The following is a 17,501-nucleotide window of genomic DNA, read 5'->3' on the forward strand; positions in this document are numbered from 1 at the left end:
AAAATTTCTGATTTATGTTGTGACCACATGAAAGACTTGAGTATTAACACCACAATGTTTGATTAATGTTGCACGTTTTGTAGGCTTTACCTGTCCAGCATCCTTCTGGCACTGACTTTGAGGTTTCTTCCTCCAATTCTGCACAAATTTGACACCTGAATAACATGCCAATGTCAGTACTTGGCAGGCAGTATTATATGCTTCAGTGTACAAGTATTTACCAACCTTTAACACTGATGCCCATTGACCTGCAAGTTCTCCATCACTAACCCTATAAAACTCTTTATTCCAGCAGTTTAAGGCCCCGCGCCTCCAAACTGAGAAATAGCTTTTTCCCTAGACTGCCCCCACACAATCTCTGCCTCCAACATTGTCTGGCACAACTGACTTCATAACAACACAGTGGTGATAGCTCCTGTAACTAAAAAGTAGCCCAGTACAGTTTAACCTCAAGTATATATGGACTAATACATTCACCCCTACCGTTTAGGTTTTAATGCTGCATTGCACATCTGAGCTATTTGCACTATTTTAATACTTCCGCATACTTTTTATAATTGCTCATTTGATATTGGCATTCTAAATCATTTGTATTTTTAAGCTTTATTGTAAAATCAATTTGAAAATATAAAGATATTCTATTAGCTCATGCTCTCTCTCTGTATGCAACAAGCCATTGTTCAGTCATAAATTCATTATAGTTCAAATAAATGATGGAGCTTTAGTGAGGAAATGCACTTTGGAGTGTTTTTGTTTTTTTACCATTGCTGCCCGGATCTGCTCACTTTTGGAACTCCTCTTCAGTGGAACACAGCGTCTGGTTCTACTCTTTGCCCAATTCTTCTGAGTGTGTTCGCTGTATAAATTAAATCTAGATTCATCTTTGTCAAAGCTGTGCTTAGTTGTTTGCTCTTTCACCTCTTCTTGTGCTGGAATGGTTTAAAATCGCTTGAGTGTGTAAACACGTACAAATGATAAACGTTCACTCTATTATGGTTAAATTTTGCAATTAATCACACATGCATGTCGAAACGTGGGGCTTTGTCGGTACAGATCACGGATCAACTACAATCCGCTCAACACCTACGCTAAAATGTCACAGTTCCTACGCATGATAACAAGTAATATAGATAAACAATGAACACGTCAAAACGAAAACACGGATACTTACAATGCCAAACAATAAAAGAATGTCCTTTAACGTTTGTTGTTTGCTTGTTGCTCTCGGACAGGTAAACATAATGCTCTCTCTCTGTTAAAAAAACTAATTCAAATCGGCGGAAATGTTTATCGCGGAATCTTGCAACAGTGATTTTGCGGACTTTCAAGTCTCACGTTGCCAGTAGTCATGTCTCAGTAGGGCTACAATTGCCATCTAGCGGTTGAGAATTGTAATTGCATTTTTTTTTATTTAGCCTAACTTAAAATGAAAAACAGTCAGTCAATACAGATCACGGATCAACTACAATCCGCTCAACACCTACGCTAAAATGTCACAGTTCCTACGCATGATAACAAGTAATATAGATAAACAATGAACACGTCAAAACGAAAACACGGATACTTACAATGCCAAACAATAAAAGAATGTCCTTTAACGTTTGTTGTTTGCTTGTTGCTCTCGGACAGGTAAACATAATGCTCTCTCTCTGTTAAAAACAATAATAAATCGGCAGAAATGTTTATCGCGGAATCTTGCGACAGTGATTTTGCGGACTTTCAAGTCTCACGTTGCCAGTAGTCATGTCTCAGTAGGGCTACAATTGCCATCTAGCGGTTGAGAATTGTAATTGCATTTTTTTTTATTTAGCCTAACTTAAAATGAAACACAGTCAGTCAAATAATATAATGAATGTTATTTGTGTTATTTGTGATAATTTAAATATTTCAAAAGTTTACTTGCATTTGGTAATATTATCCCACAAACAATTTTAACAATTTTAAGGCTATACTCATTGCTGGTCTAATATAGGGCTATAGCCAAGTCGTTAAAATTAGACCACTGATTGCCTCGATTTCGCCGGGTGCATGGGCTAAAAGCAGACTACACGTAGCCCGTCTAATTCAGAGCTAAACCGTGGCTATAGACAGACTATGTCATGAAATTACACTTTAGTGTTGTAGATATTATTGACATTGCGAACATGATGGGATATCAACCATCTCAAGCGCTGCCTGACCAAAAACTAGTGGCCAAAAATCAGTGGGCTACAAATAGCCGGTCTGACTACGAGCTAAATCGAGCACCTTGTAATCACTGTTGACTTTGCTTACATGATGGAATATCATACATTTCGCAAGTTGTTTTGTCAAAAACGACATACAACCAAATTCAAGGTTATTTTGGCTAGAAGTGGGTTACACATAGCTGGACTATATCGGGTCTATACTTAACCGAGACGTTGAAATGGCGGCTATTGCTTGCTGGGAATCTTCTCTGGTGAGCCAAATATCTTGAAACTTGCATTTTACAGCCTATTTTTGCTATGTTTAACAGTGTGTGTGTGTGTGTGTGTGTGTGTGTGTGTGAAACGTTGAGGTACCATTGTAGTAGATTCGTGCGCGCGTGAACGTCATGGCAACATACAACACAAAGTACCTCACGCGGGAAACACTTAACATAACGTGTAAATGCGCGTAACTAACCTAAATCAAGCAAGCTAATATGCATAGGCCAGGAAGTGTTGGCGAAATAAGACATTAGCGGACAGGAGGGAATAATATGGAATTTTTTCCAAAAAACTTCTTGCACAAAATAAATTCAAGCACTTTCAAGGACCTGTATCTATGTATGCTTATTTTCAAAAACTTTCCAGGGCCTTGAAATATTTTTTTCAGATTCACAAACTTTCAAGGATTTCAAGGACCCGTGGGGGGCTTTGTCGGTACAGATCACGGATCAACTACAATCCGCTCAACACCTACGCTAAAATGTCACAGTTCCTACGCATGATAACAAGTAATATAGATAAACAATGAACACGTCAAAACGAAAACACGGATACTTACAATGCCAAACAATAAAAGAATGTCCTTTAACGTTTGTTGTTTGCTTGTTGCTCTCGGACAGGTAAACATAATGCTCTCTCTGTTAAAAAAACAAATTCAAATCGGCAGAAATGTTTATCGCGGAATCTTGCGACAGTGATTTTGCGGACTTTCAAGTCTCACGTTGCCAGTAGTCATGTCTCAGTAGGGCTACAATTGCCATCTAGCGGTTGAGAATTGTAATTGCATTTTTTTTTATTTAGCCTAACTTAAAATGAAACACAGTCAGTCAAATAATATAATGAATGTTATTTGTGACAGCAAAAATAATTTAAATATTTCAAAAGTTTACTTGCATTTGGTAATATTATCCCACAAACAATTTTAAGACTATTTTGGCTATACTCATTGCTGGTCTAATATAGGGCTATAGCCAAGCCGTTAAAATTAGACCACTGATTGCCTCGATTTCGCCGGGTGCATGGGCTAAAAGCAGACTACACGTAGCCCGTCTAATTCAAAGCTAAACCGTGGCTATAGATAGACTATGTTCAGTCTGACAGAAATCGCCCAAAAATGGGCGGTACTACACAAAACGCGACTCGTCGCTAATTGGACTATTTAGAGGCAGAACAAACAGTGAAAGCTAGCGTAACACTGTGGTTGAATGTGAAAGAAAAAAAAACCCTCCCTTTCGCGCTTTGGGGCTGCATCGCCCAATCGCCCTAATGGAGAAACCGCCCCTGGTCGAGATTTTAAAGCCCAAAAAAGTGCATCCATCCATCATAAAAAGTGCTCCAGGGTGTTAATAAAGGTCTCCTGAAGCAAATCGATGCATTTGTGTAAGAAAAATATCCATATTTAAAACTGTATAAACCATAATCTCTAGCTCACGAGAGAGTGGCGTTCCAGCGGATGACGTATAGGATGTCGGCGTAGCGTAAACTCCGGTGAGAATATGCTAATCTTGTGAGAACCAAGTTTTGTTTACAGCAAACGAAAACCAGTCTCCTCCTGGCTTATATCGAAATCCTCCAACATATATATATATATTTTTTTTTTACAAATCCTCATTTTGTACTTCTAATTTGTGACCGGTGTTTTGTTTTGCTCTCTCCTCTGCACTTCCGTGTTCGTCACTTCTTACTGGATTTTACGCTACGCCTACATCCTACGACATCTGCTGGAACGACACTCTCTCATGAACGCGCGTATGACAGTCAGCTAGAGATTACAGTTTATAAAGTTTTAAACATGGATATTTTTCTTACACAAATGCATAGATTTGCTTCAGGAGGCCTTTATTAACCCTCCGGAGCTGTGTGGAGCACTTTTTATGATGGATGCATGCACCTTATTTTGCTTCAAAATCTTGACCACCATTTACTGCCATTATAAAGCTTGGAAGAGCCGGGACATTTATTAAAGGGGTCATATGATGCGATTTCAAGTTTTCCTTTCTCTTTGGAGTGTTACAAGCTTATTGTGATTATATTTGTCTAAATGAAGAAAGTCATATACACCTAGGATGGCTTGAGGGTGAGTAAATCAAGGGGTAATTTTCATTTTTGTGTGAACTATCGCTTTAAATATAGTCCATACGACAAATGTATTTTTCAAATCTTACTGAAGCCATACCATAGTAATCACACTGAATGTCCTGTCCATTGCCACAGGCCTCAAATCTCATTTGTTTGTGTGCAAATTTAAATATGGTCTCAAAAGAATGAATGCATTTTCAATCATTGACACACAAAGCTATAATATGACTTTAGACTTTTATGATACCTTTGTGGATTTTTATTTTAGTATTATTATTATTATGGATCTTGAAAGGCCTTCTAAGTATTCAGTGTCATAAAGCAAATGTCATAATTTGGTTGCTTGTGAGAAAAATGCAAGAAACAAAATTTCTTAAGATAATAAAGAAAGAGTTTAAGATAATAGAAACTGCCATACCTTAGTGAACTCTTTAACATTGATTTGGCAGCAGTCCAGACACTGTATAATCAGCTGTATCGTGACCAACTTGATTAATTGCTTTCACCAATTTAGCCTTCATTTAATCATGGACAGCTGCCAATGTCTGTGACACAAAAACCCCTGCATGTCTGAAGCACTGCAGCCTTCGGTCTGATCTCCTCAGCTGATATCCACAATCAATACAAAAGCAATCTGAGGAGAAAACCAGATTTTCTTCTTTAATGGCTTCGAAATAAACCAGAAAACATTCCTAGCCCTAATGATCCGATCTTCAGCTCAGTCACAACCATGAACAAACACACACACACACACACACACACACACACAAACACAATCACAATGCTGTTTTCAGGTCTGTGTTGAACACACTGAGGAAACCATCACAGCTCAGGGTGGAAAAAATATGTGAATCCTTAATAACTTTAATTTAATAACAGCCTGATCCTCCTTTTGGCAGCAATAACCTCCACCAAACTTCTGATGAAATGCTGGATCAGACCCGCACACGCTCAGAAGGGATTTTGCAGCATTTCTCTTTAGAAACCGGTTTTAAACTCAGAAACATTCTCATATGTTTGGTGTACAGGTCAGGATTGAGCCGCTGTTGATTTGATTTACCCCTGCGTTTGGGGTTTTCCCCGTTGCGTCACCCAACGTCCAAGGAGCTTCAGCTGCTAGACAGGTTATTGTACATTTTCCTCCATGTTGTCCAAATCATTGCGTCTCATGAGATGATTGGGTTGGTTTTAATGTGAATATCAAGGATTGTAGAGGTGCTTCTGTAACACTTTCCATCTTTATGCAAGCCCACATTAAGCTTAAGTGATCTTTGGTTTTGAAGGGGGAAAAAACGATTAAAATGCTCACCGCAAGCTCTTTCAATGAAAGCATATTTGAAACGTCCAAATGTAAATGTAAATGTCTTTAGTTTGAGGCATGATTCACATTAACATTTGTGAACAGCATCTCTTTGATTGGACTGTTTAAGTCATTCGCCTCAGGATTCACATTCGGTTTCTCATGGTGCGCTCAAACAATACATGAAAACGTTTGGTTGTTGTGATTTATCTGAAGATCAGATCAAATTTTATGACCTATTTGTTTCAAGTATATCCAATCATTCACATACTTAATTTTCTGCAAGCGTTCACGGAAATCATCGTCTCTCTAACTCCTGACACATGTAAAGCTTCTCTGATGCAGCGTTTCATTGATGCCGAACCAAAGCCTGAAACCTCACCTTAAACTCCCCTCGTCTCTTTTGATGCCTTACAAGCGCTGATATTCGCTTCAAAAAATGCAAATGTAAAATTCAGAGAACAAAGTGCACTCTTTACTGCCATGCTGGAACGAATAAACAAGCAGCACATTAATCATATTTAACCGATGTGAACACAAACAAATAAAGAAGGTTCCCTTACATTTCGTGTCGGTTTCATATTTATATCTTTAACGCGTTTGTCTCCTATCCCTTACGCCGGGACACGAGAGAAATGAATATAAAGAGCACGGCAGAAGCTGTGTGTCACATGAAGCTCCGTTTGCCGGTGCTTTGTAATTGGATTCTGGATGGATTTATTGCTTTTCTCCACATATTCTGTTTCCCCATGGCCCCGTTTCATAACTCAGTCTCTGTACGTGTTGTTAAGTTTTCTCAATAACAGATATAAGTGACCCTGGAGGCTCATCGCTGCCGCGGGGCGGCGGATTCACTGAGGTGTTGCACTTTCTTCAGAACGACGCCACGCTTTCTCAGGGTGACATGTTTGAATGTGATAGAACTGAGATTTGTAGGCTTCCTGTTTTAAACGTGAGAGAACAGAAGTAGAGCAGAGTCACACAAATCTGTGAAAGAAAAATACACTGAACAAATATGAAACCGGTTCATTAAAGTGCTTTTAATTTAACTGCATGGCACATAGTGTTTGTGCAAACATTTGACAACTAAAACTAACTAACTTTTATGCAACTAAAAAAAAGGTGCTGTGTCATGAAATCACGCGTTTTGGCGTTATGAATAGCAAATAAGTCATCGGTGAAATGCGAGTAGGTAGTTTATATCTGAAGCAGCAGAGCGACTCCAGCGAGGGTCCATTTGGACGGATTCTCTTTGGTCTTCAGGTTGAAGGTCCAGACGTAGGTGGGTCCACGCTGTCGGGTCTTATAGACGGGACACTGGTACAGGCTGCGGGTCTCCTGTTTGTCCACAGGAATGGCTTTGATGAAAATCACCGGCATTGTGGGCGTGAGCTCCTTCAGACGAGCGTCCACCATTATGCCAGCCTAAAACACAAACATTACAGGATCATAGTTTTCATCATTCATTTCAAGAGACATTTAATATTAAAGAAACCTTAGGTGATAAATCACCAGTTAAACATATTGCATAATATAAGGTTCATAATATAATGGCATACATGATATTATTTCAATATAACATATGCTTTTCATGTGCTCATATTATCATATACTGTATATTCATATTTGTATTTATATGAAGTACAGATATTTTACATGTCAGCATGAAATGTGACGTATATCGGAGTGAAACTGCTTTTTGAACACAGGGAAAATTACTGTTTGATTAAACATTATGAGGGCACATAAATTAAACACACACACACACACACATACATATATACATACATATATAAATATAATGATGTGCATGAATAAATTATAATGATTTATAATTCATTGCTATATTTCATTAAAACGTTGATTTAACTTCATGGCAACTTAAAAGGGATAGTTCACCCAAAAATGAATATTCTGTCATTAATTAGTCACCCTCATGTCGTTCCATACCTGTAAGACCTTTGTTAAATTAAGACATTTTGATGAAATCCGAGAGCTTTCGGACCCTCCATAGAGAGCAATGGAACTACCATGTTCAAGGCCCAGAAAGGTAGTAAAGACGTCATTAAAACAGTCCACGTGAAGAAATTGTTGGGCCTGGGCTTTGAACGTGGTAGTTGCATTGCTGTCTATGCAGGGTCAGAAAGCTCTCGGATTTCATCAAAAATATCTTCATTTGTGTTCTGAAGATGAACGAAGGTCTTATGGGTTTGGAACGACATGAGGGTGAGTAATAGACCAATTATAGGTTTGTAAAATCTAATAAGGAAAAACAACTCGTCATTCTTTCTTTTCCCCTCGGCTCTTCTGGCTTTTTTCCCTCAGATTTGACAAACTCACTATTTTTGAGTTAAGTCGAGTTATAAAGTCCGAATTAGGAGATATAAACTTGCATTTGCGAGAAAAAAGTCAGAATTGTGAGATAAAGTAAATAAATGTTATGTAAAAATGTTAATAGTAAGGTTTAAATAATATTTCATGCTGTAACTGTAGGGCTAATACAATACGTCCCCTATGAACAGCATATGTGAATATTATGTAGACCTATTGTTTAAATCGAATTTATGCTTTAAAAGTAGAGTAATCATTTTCATCCATAGTATGTCTATTTAAACGTCTGCGTTTAGCTTCAAATGGCGTCTTTGACGACAGTATTCTATAAAAATTATTTGCATTCCGATCTTGACATCAAAAGGCACAAAAATATTTTTTTCTTTTATTCCATGGATTTGACCCATTTACCTCCACTTGTTCCCAGTGTTTTTCTGCAACCACTATGCGCGCGCAGCTGCAAGTGACGTAGCTGTGACGTCTACTCTGAATTGGTCTATTAATGACAGAAATAAAATTTTTGGGTGAACTATCCATTATATGATAATGATTTGATATGATTTCAGCACAGGAAAGGTGTTTGATGATACAATGCACTAATAGGTTTATTTATTGATAATAGCAATAGATACATTTCTTGACAAAAATAATCAGAATTGGTAATATAATTCATATAGAAACTTGGTAAAATAAATGAAATGTGGCTCATCAAATCAGATTTGAATGCTTAAATGTGTTTCATAATGTTAATTCATTAATTAATCAATGAACATTTTTATAAAGAGGCTCCCTGTTTGCAGAAGAAAAAAAACACCAATTGAACTGAACTGAGTTTCTGTTGGTGGTGACAGTATTACAGAATTATCTTGAAAGTTTGAATTGTCCTTCACTAAACTGAAAACTCTTGCAGTAACACCACAGTCTCTCTGAACAGGGAAACTTGCAGGAGTTCAGATGCGGGACATTTCATCGGCTAGTTCATGAATTCACGAATCCTCTTCTGCTCCACAAACAAAGCAAAGATAGCAAGTATTAAAGGGACAAATGCAAATAATGTTGACATTGCAGTGCTCCACAGAGGACGCTGTTTATGGTTTCACTCTAATTGTCTCGCGGCTGCAGTAAAAGTTTATTGTGCTTTTAAATACTGATAGTTTTACGACTCTTTGAATAAATAAAGTCAGTAAAACACTGAAGGCGTCCTTGCACATCTAGCACACGTTTAGAGGAACTCGTGCGTGTTAGATCTTCTACAGGGCCTGAAAACTTATGTCTCTTTAAAACTTTAAGCTGATTACACTAATTCATCAGCTAAGAGAATATCTTCAGAAATAAGCCATATGATAACTATACGATAAGAATAATGTTATGTATATAGGCCATCATGTATATGCCTATGTGTTTGATGTCGTCGCAATAGGTGTTAAATCTCATTCATATAAATGAAGCCAGATCCTCCATCTCCGCTTATATGCTTTCACACTCGGATAAGCTGGAATAGCTTTTCCCAAAGGGCAAAAGGCATCCTGAATCTAAGTTTAAGTTCATCGAAGACGTACGGCGGAAGACAGTCGAGGGGCGCAGTGATTAAAATTTTCCTGTGCGTAATTAAAACGGGTTTTTAGAGATATTACCAGAAAGCCGCATGCATTTCCATTCATTAGAGCGCTAATGGTGCAAACAGACTCTTTGTTGTGGGTCTGTGCTGAAGCATGCGTGTGTGTGTTTCTGCAGACCTGTGTGAGCGAGTGTTAAAGTGACAGCTCTCAGAATCAACTCATTTAAGCAAATCAATTGGTAAATTAAGCAAACAATGCTGGTTAATATCCAGCTGGTGTCATTATAGTCTCAGCTGGAGAATCTCAGGTGACGCTCTACATGTCGATGCTCCTCTAGGGTTCTTCAAAGACCGGGGAATAAAATCAGCCCAATGTTCGTTTTCATTTGGATTTAAATGAGCAGAAACCGCTGCCTCATTCATCAGAAATGCTGGTCAGTGTTTAAAACTCCCGTTTAATTTTTCATGACAATGTAGTCAGTGTGAATTTAAGCCAGTAAATCTTACAGATGCAGTAAAATATTCATGAACGATTCATCTGTGCATAGAGGAGCTCGCTGTGTCACTGCTTACTTCACTGACCTCACCTGACCTCCAGATGAAAGAGAAAAGAGATGAAATTAATGTGCTTCTAGAACACGCAGCCATAGAAATATTGACAGAAATATGGACAGGATAGCTGTGTCATTAAATAAATAAATAATTATCTATTGACCTACCTATCTACCTATTTAAAGGGGTCATATGATGCGATTTCGAGTTTTCCTTTCTCTTTGGAGTGAGACTGTTTCCTGAGAGAGTAGCCTACAATGCTACTAATGTACCGGTGAATTCAGTTCCCCTGTTTCCCCTTCGGCACGCATGCTGACCCTATAGAGTCTATGATGCTGACAAAAAATGCTGACTCACAGCCTGTAAGTACATTTTCATATTTAAAGGATTTGCCACTGACGAATAATGTACAGTATGTGGATAATAGTGTGTTTTTTTTTACCTTAAACCTCATAAACACATTTCATTACACCAAATACACAAAATAATGTTCTTTTATAGCAACGTCATATGACCCCTTTAAGTATTTATTTTTCCACATTATACACATTTTCATGAATCAGACAAGAAAATCTATATTTAGAATACGTGAATGTAGTCTAAAAAAGTTTATTTTCTAATAATATTTCTAATATGAACCATTTCCTAGTATATCCTATATTTGAAGTCAAAGCTCACTATCACAATCAGTTATACACTGAGACGCATGACACAGTAATTAATCATCAAATTAATTATATGGTTTTAAACATTCAATTAACAAATTTAGTACATCAAATAAATTTTACGTGCCATGTAGAAAATTAACTTTTTTTTTTGCCATTATTTTGATGTATAATATATATAGTTGAATGGCATGCAGCTGTATATTACGGGTCTGTTCACGGTCTGCGGTGACAGCAAACCTACTGGCGCATCTTACCCCACTATCTACTCTACAAAACAATTTTGCAGTAATTCATTTATGAAGCACAAGGACAGAGGGAAAGGTTGTATAATGTGACTGGAGTGAAGTGTGAATATGCTGCAAACAGCCTGTCACTGCGGTCCCTCAACAAAACTACACATCCTCCATTATGAGTGCTCGCTTCACTGTACAGACGTCTTCACTGACTGACATGTAGCTTTAACACTCGCTCTCATTTCAGACAGTTACAATCGACACGTTGTCGACTTCACTATATTACTCTTTCTTCTCAAAACCAATAACAGCGAGTCTAACCTGCGTGTCCCATCGGGCGCCCTCCATGAACAGGCCGTGGATGTAGGCTCCCTCTCGCGGTGGCGAGCTGAAGTCCTCGCGGTTCTTCTTGGTCACATCGCACTGCAGGCTCATCTTGTCCAGCGGCCACTCGTTGCGGCGAGCCATGGACTGCATGATGGCCGTCAGGAAGGACTGTGGGTTGAAGAAGCCGGCCAGCCACACCACCGAGGGCAGGGAGAAGTCAGACGTCCAGATCTCCAGCTCCTTAATGCGGTTCAGGAGGTCCGTGAACCAGATGGCCAGACCGGATATGGACGGATAGGCACGTTTGGTCCAGGACTCTGGCACCTGGTCCAGGTAGATGGCGTTCTGGAGATTCTCCATGTCGTTGGTCATTGTGAGCTCGCCCTGAGAGAGAAAAATATATGGGTCAGCCTAGAAACAGTGCGGCTTGATCATTTCTGATTCAAGTGAGGACATGTACATGTGTTTGTTTTAAATGTTCAGTTTAAAAAAGAAATCCTAGATTAACAAATAAAATGATTAGTAATAAAAAAAAAAATCATGAACGTAGCCTTGCTCTGTTGGGAAATGAATTGTAATGTGCTGAGATGATCTTCTAGTGCTTGTCATTTAAAGTACATAAAAACAGGTAGAGGTCTTTACAATGATTCAGCTGAAGAAAAAAACTTTAAATGGGGTAATATATAATACATTTATGAGCTCCAGAGATGAAAGATGTTAGTCAAGTGTTTTTTGTGGCTTAAAACAGTCACAGTTTCAGTCATAAGTGGACAGAATAAATCAACAGGCATCCTTGAAAATGTTCAGTGCTAATGTAAACAAACATACTTTTGAGAGTTGATTTTGCTGCTTCGTTTTTAAAAAATTGCTATTTTTTATTTTGAATTTAAGAATTTAAATGTGATTCTTCATGACATGAGCCCTTTAAATGACAGAGACTTTTTTCACACTCCATATAGCATAATTGTTTTTTAATGGAAAAGTCACAGCTGAATATGAATATATATGAAGCAAAAACATAAAGATGCATCTAAAATGTGTTTACTCTCATCTATAAATCTCAGTGTCACATTGCCGTCTTTTCATTCTTTTGTTTTCATAGCATAATATTTCCCACAATGCAACGTGGCTCCAAACATATGCAGGAATATGTGAATAATTTAGATTTTTTTTCCCATGTTGTGTCACAGAACAACACAATAAAGGGCTTCAGTCGTTTTAGTAGGTGATCCTCAGTAATGGAAATCATCTCAGTGACTCCCTGTTGAATCTGCCAAGGCCAGAATCCTGCGTTAGTTAATAGTTGTCTTTTCTTCATAAGGCTTACCATCATTCAGGGGTTTAATGCAGTTAAAATAGGTCTGAAAAGAGCAACACGATCTCTCGCCGGCACGCTAGCGATTTAATTTCTGCCGTTACTAAGCACCAGGAAAGAGACGGATGTGTCATTCTAGCAGGTGTGCGAAGAAAGCAATAACTGACTGCATATCAGATTTTAATAATATGGCATAAAAATCATTCAGCCACCTGATCAGCATTTGATGTGGTGATGAGATCCGTACAGCAGCAGACAAAAGGGCTTGGAAACTCAGTACAACAGCAAGCCATTCAGTTACAGGTGTGTGTGTGAGTTTTGTGTGTGTGTGTGTCTCTGTGTGTTTATGTACAGTAGTATGTGCATGTGTGTGTGTGTCTAACCTTCAGGCCTAGACTGAGCTCTTTTAGAGAGCGTTTGATCTCTTGTGTCAGGAAATTCATGCGCTCACACTCCTGGAACGCCACAACGATATACGGCGTCCTCTCCTCCACCTTCCCCATCATCTCCGCCAAGTTGAACTCCTCCGGAAGCTTCTCAAGGATCTCATCAAGCGCCGCTTTCACCTGGACACACAAACACACATCAGCGACTGCTCTCATCAATCCATCACGCTGAACACTCAAATCACTCCCTTAAAGAATGCCGCTTTGTAAATACGTCATCCATTGATTCAAATTTTACAGAAAGATTATACAGGTTGGTAATTAGTAAATGTTAGTCATTTTTTTTCATTAGCATAAGTGTTTTTATCTTTCTTGGCTGACTAATTTACTGAGGAAACATTATTGGTAAATCAGAACATTGCACACAGAGGAAATGATTGCAGTATGAATCAAGTATTCAATTAGCCTGCAGGAAATGCAATCATCTAATAAGTCCGATCATGTTATTGATGAAGGTATTACTGCTTAGGGACAGATCTCTTCTCTGAGCACAGAAACACGGCACGGTTTGGATGAGAAGGATTCAATAGAATAAATACTAACAATAATGAACAAATATATTAAACATGACAATCAGCACGTGAACGTAAAGCTGACAGCTCGGTCTGGGCTCTTTAATCGCGGTCCTCTCAGCAGATCAATTTGTCTATGTCAGATACATGAGGAGTTAATGCAAAGCGCTCATTGCTTACAAATCCCAATCTCTTAACTAAAAAAGGTCAGCTGTCATAATGCATTCAAGCACTCCTCCACGACTCCCATATCTAATCTCTTAAAAGTCAGAAGCCTCTGAAAGCAGCCGCTGCTGGGAAATGAGCAGAGTTTAAGATCTTCAGACACGAGGGCCGTTCAAAGTCTGTCTCCTGACATGACGATGTGATCACCTTACCGAAAGCACATTCACGCTCTGAGAGTTTAATGAGGTTCAATTTAACATGGAGACTCTGAGATGTGCTCTTTTTTGTAGTATCGTTCACACATGCAAAGCTAGTTTATAACATAACTGGGAAAATTGATTGCTTGGTCAATAATTCATGAAGGCCTAGACTCTGGATTACTTATGAAAATGTCCCATAGTTCTTGTAATTATTTAAAGGGTTAGTTCACCCAAAAATGAAAATTGGCTTGTGTTTTACTCACCCTCGAGGCATCCTAGGTGTATATGACTTTCTTCTTTCAGACAAATCCAGTCGGAGTTATATAAAAAATTGTCCTGGCTATTCCAAGCTCTATCATTGCAGACGTTCGTCACTTATCACGCAACGCTGACGTGCTACGTCATCCGCCGAGACGGCTTCTGCGTATGGCAGCTGGCGGAAGTGATATAAAAGTGTTTATTACGTTTGAAATATGGATATTTTTCTTACAAAAACGCATGGATTCACTACAGAAGGCCTTTATTCACCCCCCCCGGAGCCGTGTGAGGCACGTTTTATTATGAATGCGCGCGCTTTATTTGACGACTTGTGGACTGTTCAACTGCAACACCCGCTGACTGCAATGATAGAGCTTGGAAGAGCCAGGACAATTTTTAATATAACTCCGACTGGATTCGTCTGAAAGAAGAAAGTCATATACACCTATGATGCTTTGAGGGCGAGTCAAACAAGCCAATTTTCATTTTTGGGTGAACTAACCCTTCAATTGTAGCTTTTACTGCAGTAAGACTTTGATTACAGTTAAGAACATTGATGGCTCCTCATTACTATGCTTACTTTTACTGTATTTCTGTTTTAAATCGATAGTATTATGAAAAATAGCAGCCTATACATTTAGAAAATATAGCTACAACATAATGCTAAATCTGAAGAAAACATGCATCAACATGCTAGTCAAAATTTACCACAGTAACTAGTTACTACTGTACACTAAACCGTGGTAAATTCTAGTGTGGTCATCAGTAGTTTAAAAGGTCTTTCTTCTTCTTCTCGTCTGTCTTTTTAGGTTGTGTGGTTAACTTAGATGTTTGTTCTTATCCATTCTCCTTTTGTAAGTAGTAAATTATTCCTAGAATTCAAATGGGTTGCATACTGTTTTGACGGGAGCAGCTTGCAAATGTTTTACCCGTTTGAAACACGCTGAACAGCCTGTACAAAGATTTGCACGTTACCCATGCAAAATTAAACTGGTCTTCAGTCATTTTGTGCAGATGATTGGTCCTAGTTGCATGTTTCAGATGGGAATATAGCGCTTATCATAAAATCTCTAAACACAATGAATATAATTAATGTATAATTCTACACGTTTCCATTAACCGTGGTATAAATATTGTGGGGTTGTACTTGCTAGTTTCAGTTTCCACAGTGGAAACTAGACGCCCCTGTACAAGTATATTTTTAGCTTGTTCTGAGTTTGGATTTGGATCAAATAGAAATTCAGTGTGTGTTCATCTCCTTTTCCCTCAAAACATTCATGTGGAATATTTAGCAAGTATTGATTTTTTTTTGCTGTGAGAACATCGATACAGTATCAAGAGGTAAAATACTGCAATACTTTGAAATATTAATGTTTCCTTTCCCCTTTTCATACTATTACAAATCGTAGCTAAATAATTGGGTGAAAGTGTTTTTCAATCGAATGTGAGCGTTTCTCCAGAACCTTCTCGTCGCGTGATCCGGACGTTCCTTCTCCCGATCCTCCGTCTCTGGGCTGCATTTCCAGCACGGTGCGGAAGAGCTTCTCTGACGTCTGCGTGAGGAAGCCGATCTCTGCGTTCGGGTGCAGGCCGTATAGGTACGGGGACTCGGGTGGAAGAGCGCCATCTATGTACTGAAACAGATCCAGAGAGAGGGGATGAGGTGTGCAGCTGTAATGAAGTGGTGCTGCGATCATCATTAGACTGGACTACACATCAAACATGAAGACACATTCATCGAGTCTACTGCGCCTCTCGTCTATGATGTGTCTGTGTGACGATATAAAAGCAGTGCAGATGAGAGACCACCGCAGACATTCACACAAACACAAACCAACACGAGCCTTCAATCCTAATGATGAACCCTAATGTATTGTTTTACTGTTAGTGCCAAAATATTGGCCATGCATGACCCAGCATCCCTGATACCTGACAGGATGACAGAAAAGAGGCTTTGTTTATTAGCAGTGTTCTAATCTGGGCTGCTGACACATGCAGGAGATGTGAGAGAGCAACGTGTCAATCACACAGAATGTCATAAAACGCTCAGAAGTGTCATTCAAACTCAGTTATCTTAACAGGCATGTGCATTTGGGATGCAACTTTGAACGGTGTGGCATCACTCTCTTTCCACAGACAATCTTCTATTGCACAGATGATTCTAACGTACATTTACTCACCATCCTGTCGCTCCAAACTCGTATGGCTTTTTGGAAAACAAAAGGAGTTATTGTCAAATTATGAAAGCTGAGTATCGCTGGCTACATAAGCAAGTTAAAATATGGCAGGTTTTGAACCCAGGCACCTACAGTACATTATCAGTATATCGCAGTATAACCATAGATATGTATAGATAGATGCCACATTCGACCGTTCCAGACACATTGACGCGTCCGCCATCTTGGAACGGTCAATGTGTCGTCACTCACAAAACATAAATGAATTTCAAGACGCCACAACATTGCGCAGCCTCTCATTGTAAGAACCACTAAAACTTCAATTCCCGAAGAAATTGAATAAACTTTCACAGGTAACAATGTGTTGGTTTGCGTTTTCAATACGTATTAACTTAATATTACAGGTTTATAAAACTATTGTACCTTTTAAACGTCATGTTAGCTAACGGCTTCATCTTTTTGTGTTGTGTTAGTTTAGCAAAATAATCTGCTAGGCCTATATAAGTCTATTGCAGATAAATATATATACAGAAAATTTGCTCGAGTGTTCACGGACCGGGTTTGACCATTCCAATATGGTGGATGCCCATAGAAACAGCCGCTAATAGGGCATCTGCCTATACATATCTATAAGTATAACAGTAACAGCATAACATATGTGACCCTGGAGCACAAAACCAGTCATAAGTCGCACGGGTATTTTTGTAGTAATAGCCAACAATACATTGTATGGGTCAAAATGATCGATTTTTCTTTTATGCCAAAAATCATTAGGATATTAAGTAAAGATCATGTTCTATGAAGATATTTTGTAAATTTCCTACCGTAAATATATCAAAACGTAATTTTTGATTAGTAATATGCATTGCTAAGAACTTCAGATTTTTTTGCACCCTCAGATTTCAGATTTTCAAATAGTTGTATCTCGGC

At 38.6% G+C, this 17,501-nt stretch overlaps 1 protein-coding gene across 1 annotated transcript in view; it reads right to left on the minus strand.

Moving 5' to 3' along the window:
* Nucleotides 1–6,829: 6,829 nt before the first annotated feature.
* Nucleotides 6,830–17,501, minus strand: part of dnah9 (dynein, axonemal, heavy chain 9) — a 113,772-nt gene continuing 103,100 nt past the window's right edge. Inside the window, exons 66-69 of the mRNA XM_016527147.1 lie at nucleotides 15,858–16,028; nucleotides 13,197–13,379; nucleotides 11,493–11,882; nucleotides 6,830–7,254 (exon numbers count right to left, since the gene is read on the minus strand). Of these exons, the coding sequence (XP_016382633.1) occupies nucleotides 7,027–7,254; nucleotides 11,493–11,882; nucleotides 13,197–13,379; nucleotides 15,858–16,028 (972 nt within the window). The 3' untranslated portion in view covers nucleotides 6,830–7,026. The remainder of the gene's footprint in view (nucleotides 7,255–11,492; nucleotides 11,883–13,196; nucleotides 13,380–15,857; nucleotides 16,029–17,501) is intronic.

The sequence above is a fragment of the Sinocyclocheilus rhinocerous genome, unplaced genomic scaffold (genome assembly GCF_001515625.1).
Source record: "Sinocyclocheilus rhinocerous isolate Xijiao unplaced genomic scaffold, SAMN03320098_v1.1 scaffold792, whole genome shotgun sequence".
NCBI classification, from domain to species: domain Eukaryota; kingdom Metazoa; phylum Chordata; class Actinopteri; order Cypriniformes; family Cyprinidae; genus Sinocyclocheilus; species Sinocyclocheilus rhinocerous.